Here is a 10,291-nt window from a genome sequence, read left to right as displayed (position 1 = left end):
AATGGCTGGAATCCCACTGTATGGAAACATTGTCTAATATCACACATTGAGCAACAACCTGCTGTTTGTAACACTAGTAAGATTTAGAGGAAGATTAAAAAGACAGAAATCTCATTCCTTCAGTGTTGCATTTTCCCTATCTTCAACCTTTCCATTTTACTCAGCTTTAGTCACCGATTGTTCCAGGCAATCCCTTAAATGGAGAATAATATTTTCAAAGCCACAATGAGAAAGATCATAGGGGATGAGCAGCCTGCAAATATGATGAATAAGAGAACCCAAACCAAACCACCTCTGCAGCAGACTGCCCAAACTAGCACAGCCCTCTTGGGGAAAGGCACCAGTTACCGTTCTGGTTGGGGGCCCAGTCCAGCAGATGCTCCCCACCATCCTGATGCTGGCTAGCAATGGTAACAACCTGGCTACTGGGTATGTTCTCAGGTAAGAAGACTTTGCTGTCTTTGGAGCACAAGTGCCCTGTGCTCCTCAGTGTTCTGCAGACTGACCCTTTTTATGGTGAGAGCACGGCCAGCAAGCCTGGCGTGGGGAGCAGCCTGTGCCAGAGCCAATGACCCCCAGTCCACGGCAGGGACACGCAGGGTGGCACCACTGATTTCAGGGTGGTGAAAGTACTTTAAAGATGAGCATTGCAACTAATAATTCTACAGCAGTGTAAATCAGCATTCACCATCCACCACAGCCACAATGCGGGACCTCATTTTGCTGTTTCTCTGTTATTAAGTGTTCACCATTAAAGTAATATGTAATTAAAATGAACTACAGCACAACAAATGACAGGACAACTGTACAAAACCATCAAAATCCAGTCACAATATCCCCCTGGTCAGTAACGTATGACCTGTTAACCTGACCTGGGGAAGCTGGCAACGGTCCTAGGGTGCCTTGGATCTACCTGAGTAAGGTGAAAACCTCCAGTGCAGACTGATCATCATTGGCAGGATTCACTTAAATATTCTCATCACCAAACTTTCGGTGAAGGAGAACTTTTGTGTATTCTCCTCGATTCCTTTGCAAGGATTCATAAGCAAACAGCCTTTGGAAAAATACACCCAAAAGAAGTTTTGGCTGAAATCCACGGACCTCAATTCATTTGCCTTAGTGGGTGATTGTGCTTATCAAAACACAGCCTTGATGAACTCTTGTAAAAGCAGGAAGGAAGGGAGAGGCTTTCGGGCCGCAGCCTGCTCCTCTTCCCCAGCATGATTTTGGGGAGACACTACCCAAACTAGGTTTATTTGTTCTGGTGATGGGGCTAAGCCTCTCCCATGTGAAATTTCACTTTTCAATGAAAACTTACTCCGGGAGGAGCATCGCCAGTATATTTCTCGTGTGACTCATATGCACAAAACCCAAAAGTCAATAGTCAAGAGTTTATTTGATGAAGGTTTTCTCCTAATTAAGAGGTCATCAAGGGGATCCGACTGTTACTCAGCGCTGAGACGAAGGTCACCAGCAGCTGCTCCAGCCCGGGAGATGTGCCGGCCAGCACATTTTCCAGAAACATGTTTCCTCTCTCGCCAGCGGCCCCTTCCCCCTCCCCGCCACCCCGTTTCTAGTCTCTCCAGCGCTGATGAGCTAATAGCATTTTTCCTTTGCATACTTTGGCGCTGCCCCACGGCATACTCTGGCAGCCTACGTGTGTCTGAGCGCGCCCGCCCGCCGCAGGCTCGGCACGGCTCGGCGCGGCTCGGGGCGCGGGGGGAGGCAGGGAGGCAGGGCAGGGAGGGAGGCAGGAGGGAGGCAGGATGGGGAGCCCCCGCCGCCGCGCCGGCCCGAGCCGCCCCGTTCCCCCCGAGCCGCCCCCGCGCGGGGCGGGCGGGGGGCGGCCGTGGGGGGAACTGTCAGGGCCGCACGTTTCCAGCCGCATTACGTGAACAAATGGCGGGGGTGCAGCCAGCCCAGCCAGCGGGGCTTGTGTAACTTTGCGAGCGTGCCAGCAAGTTTAAAGTCCCTGGTCTCTCCTCCTCCTCCTCCTCCTTCCCTCGCTCCAGACACCAGCGCGGGCCGGAGGACGATGAGAGGCTGATTGTTTGCTCCGGCTCCCATTCGCATCCCCTCGCCTATAAATACCGGGGAGAAGAAAAGCCGCTCTCGCCGCCTCCCCCGGGCCGGGTTTCCTTTCCGACGGCCCGACCTGCCCGATGGCACCTCCCGGGTGCTGCAGCGCCTGAGACCCCGCTGCCCGCCCGACCCTTCTAGAGGCTCAGCCCGCGCCCCTCGGCCTCCCCGCACCGCCCCCTCCCACTCCATCCCGAGCAGGAAAGGCTCCCCTCGCTCTTCTTTCGCCTCCCCCCCCGTCCCCTCCCGTTTTCGCCCGTATCTCTCTACCCGCCGGCGCCCACGAAAGAGGAGAAGATGCGTTTCGCGCCGCCGGGGCTCCTGCTCGCCCAGCTTCACGCGTGCATCTACTGGAGCTGCCTCTGGCCCGCCGGCTGCCAGCAGCAGCCGCCGCGCCGGGATCCCCCGCCGCCCCCCGCTGCCTGGAGGCAGCGGATCCAGTGGGAGAACAACGGGCAGGTGTACAGCCTGCTCAGCCTGGGCTCCCAGTACCAGCCCCCGCGGCGCAGGCAGGCGGCGGAGGCGGCGGGCAGCCCCATCCTGCTGCTGCGGAACAACGGCACGGTGCTGCCGCGGAGAGCCGCCGCCCGCGCCGCCGCCGCGCAGCCCCCGCCGCAGCCCCAGCCCCAGCCCCAGCCCCAGCCCGCCGCCGGCAGCCGGAGGGGCTCCGGAGCACGGCACTGGTTCCAGGCCGGCTACCAGGCTTCCTCCGGGGGTCGCGCCGCTGCCTCGCAGCGGAGCCCAGCGGCCGCCACCTCCGCGGCCCGGAGCGCCTCCTCGGGGGCGCCGCGACCCAGCGCCGCCGCCAGCCCCGCCGGCGGCACCGGGACCGACGGCAACGGGAGCAGCGCCGGGGCCGGCAGCCTGCCGCCCCTGAGCAGCTTCAGGCCCGGCCGGGAAGATGTCATGGTAGGAGACGACCCCTACAACCCCTACAAGTACACGGACGATAACCCCTACTACAACTACTACGACACCTACGAGAGGCCCCGCCAGGGCAGCAGGTACAGACCCGGCTATGGCACCGGCTACTTCCAGTACGGTAAGAGCCCTCCTTTCCGCCCGTCCCGTCCCTCCCCTGCCGGCGGCCCCGGCCCCGGCCCCGCCGCACGGTCCGCTCGCTCCGCGCACGCCGGTCCCGGCGGGATGCGCTGCCGGGGCCGCCGGCCCTGCTGACCCTCCCTCGGGGCAAAACCTGACCGGGCAGGCGTTCGCCCTGCTCTCGGACTGCGGGCAGCCCAGTCCCCGCGTCTGGGAGAGGGGCGAGCTGCCCATAAGCCCACCGGGGGGTCCGGGCGTCGTGTTTGGGGTGGGGTGTTTGGGACAAGCCTGAGCAAAGGGGAATGAATGCGAGGTTAGCGGGGTCCGTAGCAAAACGACGGCTCCTAACGACTGGGATGGTAGCCAAATATTTGCAAACGTGTCCTGGGTTGATCTTACTGTTATGTGGTTGGTTTGATGAACTGCAGGTCTCCCTGACTTAGTCCCGGATCCCTATTACATCCAGGCGTCCACGTATGTCCAGAGGATGTCCATGTATAACTTGAGATGTGCTGCCGAGGAGAACTGCTTGGCAAGGTAGGCATCGTTCCGAGATTTTGCCCATTTGCTGTGGGTTGCTGTGCTCCTGTTTCCACCTGTGAACACGGTGAAGAGTGGAGAAGGCTGAGGCTGGAGGGCTCACGGAAACACAGCCGTTTGCAACCTTCTTCCAAGTTTGTGGCAGGTGGTAGAGACAGCAGTCCTGCCACATTAGAGAGACAAGCTGCAGATCTCCTGAAGAACCTATACACACTGTGGAAAGGTGTATTACATGTTTTTATTGCCAGGCTCACTTGAACATTGCTGAATTTTGTGAAATGGAGGCGCCCAGAAAACAACTTCATTCTGTTGATTTTCATCTCCCTCTTCTACTCCCACAAGATCATATGTTACTTCATTAACAAAAACCCAAAACCCAAAGAACAAAAACCCCATTCTTAACCAGCACAATTTACTATTCAGATTATAATAAGCTAATTGTTTCTGGGCCTATGCCTTTTAATGTCTCCTAAAACTAAAATCCCTCTGAAAAGTGTTTCAGAGTCTCTTAAGGGGTTGAAATAACAGCTTTGTTATGAAGTTAGGTCTTGTCCAGTTGGCAAAGAAGGATTTTCCTGTTTTGTTTGGAAGGAAATCAACATGGCTGGTTTTAACCATTTTAACTTGTTTGATACCTTATCATGCAAAACAAATTTATTTATTTACCAGCATCATAAATTTAGGGTCATGTCTGCTCTTCACTAGCAGGAAAAAAAAAAAAAGACATAGCAGTTTTGGGTTTTTTTTCCTAGCTTCACAGTGAGGACTCATTGAAATGTTCTTGCTGGCTATTAGTTGAATAAAATATTCCAGTATTTAAAAGAGTGTAGACAATAGCAATGTAGAATAGAAAAACACAGCCTGATTCATATACATATTAGTTTTTTGGTTTTTTTTTTTTTTTACAACAGAATCAAACATTTGTTGTGTGATCTTGCATACACAGGGAGTTATTTTGGTGAACAGCAATTAATAAAATTATGTTTTTTGGTACCAGAGTAATTTTATAGCTCAGCAGTGATCTTCTTCATAGAGGGAATCAGTCAGTGGTCAAATTTCCATTTATAAAATTAAAACCAGGTCTAAGTTTTACTCAGGTTTTGGTCTGACACCAGGCATTGCCACACCATATGGAATTCCTCTGTGAATCTCCAATGCATGAGGCTTATGGAGCCTGAAAAGATCTCTGCTATCAGTTACTTCTGAGACTATATAAAGCATTTTTTCCAAGTATTTCTTGCATATACTTATGGCTTTTTCCTTTGTTTTCTTTGATTTGCATCACTGCAGTTCAGCTTACCGAGCAGATGTTAGAGACTATGACAATCGGGTGCTCCTGAGGTTCCCCCAAAGAGTGAAAAATCAAGGCACGTCGGATTTTCTGCCCAGCAGACCCCGCTACTCATGGGAGTGGCACAGCTGTCACCAGTGAGTGAAGTGCTCAGAATGGCATCTTCTAATTATGCTTTTCACTAACAATTGTCACTTACAAGGCAACATTTTCTAAACTAAAGGGAAGTAGAGAGAAACCATGGGGAACCTTTAGTCTTTTATAATCTGATTATTTTATGTTGTGGTAATTACTCTTTGTAGCTAGTGGTAGATACACTTTGCACAGACACGTGAAATGAAGATGGATACAAAGCTTATCCATATGTATGAAACTCTTACAATGTGTAGATTAAGTACAAATACAACTTTGAAATGAGATTGGACAGTAGCACTTTCTCCTTTTGTTTTACATATAGTCCACTTACATTTAAATGTAATCAGTAAATAAAAGTCCCAACCATGTAAAAATAAACAGAAACCCTAAAATGTACATTTACTAGCATATTCCCTATAATAACACCTAATTTTAACTGTGACCCCTACTTGACCTGAACTTAATGAGCTAGCTTTTCACAAGGAATGGTCTGATCAATTTGGAAAAGGAAAGCTACTGAGGTGGCTGATCCCCTTATCAATAATATTCTATATGTATATATGATGATATTTTGACATAGCAGCATTGCTCTAGAAATAATATATTTACTGGAAACACAGCAAGGGAAATGTAGTGGAACAAGCAGGTGACGCTGCAAACTTGTACCTTTTGAGAAAACTCCGAAAAAATATGCAGGAGTTTGCAGGTTTGTTCCAGTTTTTGCTACTTCTCAGCAGAAGCAGTTACAAAATACTAGAACCAATTATTCAAAATACTTCCACCTTACTTAAATTACAACTCTGCTGCAACAGGTACATAAATTATATGGCACTTAATGATAAGGCACTTAATCTTTTTTTAAAAATGGTATGCAATGTGGGTTTGGTCTGAAGGCCTCTGAGCCAATGGAATATTTCCCTCTAGATTCAGAGGCTTTAGGTATTGAATGAAAAATTAGTATCATTAGAAAAAATTCTTTCAAAAAAAACTCCTATTATCAGTTTATAAATCTTACATGCATCAAAAATGCTAAAACTAAATCAAACCTAACAAAAAAGCCTCCACAAACGCTTTAGTTAACCTCTATCCCTGAAAAAAATCTCCACCCATAACAAAAATCCCCCAACCCTCATGCTTACAAACTTGATAAATGGATGAAATGGGCAGAGAGCAGTTGAAGTTTTCCATTTGTGGAAGAACAGTTTCTTACTCTGCCCCAATAGCCCAGCTATCACTCTCCAGATGCAAAGTGTCTCTGATGTTGATTCAGTTCTTGGACAGAAAATACGTTGCCTACAAAAAAATGCAGCTCTCGTGATCATTTCCATAACAGTGAAGCAAACTCATTTGGAAATGAGCCCCAGCTGCCAGTTGCTTTGGCTAGCCATCAGACCTCAGTGTTAGTCATCATCATCATCTGTGGACCAGTTTTAGTGTTCTGGATGCACTTGTGAGGCTCCTGTGCTGCTTTGTTTTACTAATACATTTGAGTTTTGTTTAATTAGACCTTTCTCATATCCCTCTCGAGCTGAAATCATTCAAAAGTAATGGCAGCCAAATGCTGCAAAGATATGGTGCAGGGGGAGAAGACAAGTTTATTTTCCCACACTTTTGGAAAGGGTGAAATTACAAGAATAAGAGGTGTTAAAACTCCCCAGTAGGAGCTAGAAGTCACTTTGTGCGCTTTGCCCAAATCAAAAGCACACATGCTTCTGAAATAGAGACAGCATTAAGTACAAACTGTAAAAATAGCTGATATTGAATGAAATCTGCATTGCCAGTACACAGAAGCTGATTTCTTATGCAGATTTTGTCTTCACCAATGTTATGAATGTGTTACGTTGTCCGAGGGCCATGGAAATGTGAAACCAAATTGTTGGGGTTTTGCTAGCAAGTAGCAAACTTCCATGGAATTTATGGTATGTAAGGTAAGCATTCCTAGCAAACCTCTGGTTAAAGGCACTTATAAGATGTTCAATTCAAATATGAACTACTTAATGCTTGCTATTGTTGTTGGAGAAGAGGTGAAACCAAATTTTGGAAAAACAATGCTGCTATGAAATCTTTCCCATAACAAATTAAAACCTATTATTTATTTATAGGATGACATGTGATACTTGAAAATGACAGTAATGAAAATAATTGGGTGGTCAGTAGTAGGAAAATATACTAACAGACAAGTTTTGGGTAGTAAATAAAATTTGTCCAGAATTTATGGGATGTAGATCAAATGGGAATATGTGAAAATGTTATTGATAAGATCTGATCCATCTCTAATAATGTATCTGTGGTTTAACAGGCATTACCACAGCATGGATGAATTCAGCCACTATGACTTGTTGGATGCAAGCTCACACAGAAAAGTTGCTGAGGGACACAAAGCAAGTTTCTGCCTTGAAGATACCTCCTGTGATTATGGATATTACAGGCGGTATGCATGTACAGCACACACACAGGTAGGTGCTGCTTTGGAGACCACCACGTGTTTGTGTTTGGGTAACTTTTCTGTCACTCACCTGATGCCCTAAATTAGCTGATGCCCTAACTAGCTTCTGGAACTCCCCATTATAGAGATCAGGATACTAACCTGGAGACTGCTAATTCAGCCACGTGCTGTTAACTGTGGGTTTCTTGTTAAAGGGCAGTGACACTCACTAGTGTAGCACCCCCGGTAACTGAACTCTATTAAAACACACCACAAGTTCTCGTGGCAGTAGGACTGGTCAGGCACTCAAGACAGCCCATAAAGAAGCTGTTCTCAATGTTCATCTCCCCAGACTGTGGCTGGTCCCAGAGTTTGTGTCTGGTATTTTCTCCCGTGTGGAGTCTGAAGCTGTAAGGGGCTGGATTTCTCCAACACCTGCAGCTGCTGGCTGGCAGCCTGGCACAGAAATCTCAGGGTATTCTCTGTGCCCACAGAGCAGGGGGCTGTTAAAGAGAATGGCACCTGTGTGGATGTTGTGGTGGGCCACGAACCAACATAAAGCCAGGTGCCAGGGCTTGTTAGGGAAACATGGAAAATGGAATATACTATTATGATAGACCAATCCATGCAAGACTCCTGCCTTGCACATTGCATCACCACCTCTCAGAACTGCTAAAGAAAAGCTTAAAAAATCCTAACCAGCCAAACCCAGCAGAACAAGGTTGATCAGCAGTGTCGTATGGCTAAGAAATGTCATAGACTATTCCATTTGGAAAACCAGAAGTAAGACCAAAACTTGACTGGTTGTGGATTGAAAGAGGAAATTTTTGATATTTAATGACAATAGTTGATGCTTCTGTCATAATATGAACTGAAGACCTGTCAGGCAACAGCTTTAAAACAGAGAGGAGTGCTCTTTGGACACATGAATGAAGTATTAAATTCCTTGCCATTGGATGTTGCAGAGATCAAAAATCTCAGTGGGCTCAAGAAGAATTTAGACAAAGTAACAGATGTTATTAAACATGAAAATCTAATGGTACCCTGTGCCTTAAATACAGTTAAATGCCTGGTGGAAGGAATTGGCCTCACATTACACATCCCATTCTTTATGCCCTTTACTCGTTGAGCATCTGCTGCTGACCACTGCCAGAGACATGACACTGAGCTTTGCTGGATCTGTGGTTTAACTCAGTGTGGCCATACGTACACATAAACCTGTATCCCTTATTCTGCAGCTTTTAATCTAGAAGGTAGTTATTCTGTCACAGAGAAATGACAGCTATGTTTCCCTGGCTGACGTGTCCACATTTGAATTTTAACTATAATGAATGATCTGCAATACATAGAGGCTTTGAAGAGGTTTTATAAATACCTTTTCTACTTCTGTAGACTATGACATCTAACTAAGCAACATACATATTTTACAGCTGAGTATTTGTGTCACTAGAATCATGGCTGTGTCAGCATTTCCACTGGAAGCCCATATTTCAGGGGTTTGTAATTGGACTGTAAGACTTTCCTCCAGCCTCAGACTTGGCACAAACATGCAAGAGTCTGAGCTGATCACCAGCTGGGTCAAGAGGGAATTCCTGCAGGACTTGGGCTTTCTGCACTCTGTGTGTTGCCAGAACAGATCAGCTCTGCCTAGAGCAAACTGTATTGGCCACAGCTAACAACACTTTGAACCACCAGTACATTCATAAGTGGGATTCTTACTCATGTTCCTAACAAGGAAGAATTTTTCAGAAAGATGCATCTGGAATAAAGGCCACATTTTCAGTTCCCTCAGATTCTTGTGCCACTATTTGCCTGAAGAGACACCATTTCCATGCAAAGCTCAATGTGAAAATGGCCCTTAAACTTACTATTCCAAGATGGCACATCCATAGCAAAAACTTGCATCATTCCTAAGGGTAGAGAGAGGATCCAACATGGTGATCAAGTCTGTCTGTACTCGTGACCTCAGAAGATATTCACTCAACATTTACAGATACTTACCTCCAGTCTTTGGTCAACTTTTATTGTATTCTGATCTTATGTGCAGAGCAGGAAGAACAGGAAATAATATCGTCAGCAGTTTTTACATAAAAGGAGTACTGTAACACGTGATTATAAGAAAATACAGATACCTCACAGGTGAACACAGGTCAATATTATAGGTGTTTTTTATCCAGTAGTAATAAAGGGCAGTCTATAAAAGTGGTACATTAGACTTAGGCATTCTAGTTTAGACACACAAATAAAATGCCAGCTAAAAATAAGATTCATTTTTCTAAGTTAATTTTCTAAGTGAACTGTGATAACTAAGTGAACTTCAGTCCGAGTGTCCCTAATGTCTAGAATGTCACTGTTTGTAAAGAAACATGCTTTTTCACACCCATCTTAACTTCATTCTTAAGGGTTTGAGCCCTGGCTGCTACGACACTTACAATGCTGACATAGATTGCCAGTGGATTGATATTACTGATGTAAAGCCTGGAAATTACATTCTGAAGGTAAGCGCATTGGGAATGGCGAGGTTTGGGGATTTTTGGGAGCAGGTTTTTTTTTTTTATTTTCGTCTGTTTTAAGAAGCAAATCATTTGCACACATCCTTTGGTGTGCAAGTTACCAGCTGAAGCGTGGCAGCAGACAGCAGTGTGCTCTCTCCCCTCCAGGTGAGTGTGAACCCCAGCTACCTGGTGCCTGAATCTGATTACTCCAACAACATCGTCCGCTGCGACATCCGCTACACGGGCCACCACGCCTACGCCTCTGGCTGCACCATTTCCCCGTAA

General features: G+C 46.8%; 1 protein-coding gene across 1 annotated transcript; it reads left to right on the top strand.

The window, feature by feature from the left end:
* Nucleotides 1-2,376: 2,376 nt before the first annotated feature.
* Nucleotides 2,377-10,291, top strand: LOX (lysyl oxidase; the record flags this gene model as incomplete). The annotated part of the gene is made up of 6 exons (XM_084224793.1): nt 2,377-3,121; nt 3,549-3,657; nt 4,951-5,088; nt 7,386-7,542; nt 9,914-10,009; nt 10,172-10,291. The coding sequence occupies 6 exons, from the start codon at nt 2,377-2,379 to the stop codon at nt 10,289-10,291; spliced, it is 1,365 nt and encodes a 454-aa protein (XP_084080919.1).

The sequence above is a fragment of the Fringilla coelebs genome (assembly GCF_963513975.1).
Source record: "Fringilla coelebs genome assembly, chromosome: Z".
Classification (NCBI taxonomy): domain Eukaryota; kingdom Metazoa; phylum Chordata; class Aves; order Passeriformes; family Fringillidae; genus Fringilla; species Fringilla coelebs.
The sequence above is the reverse complement of the archived record's forward strand: the minus strand, read 5'-3'. Positions and strand labels throughout refer to the sequence as shown.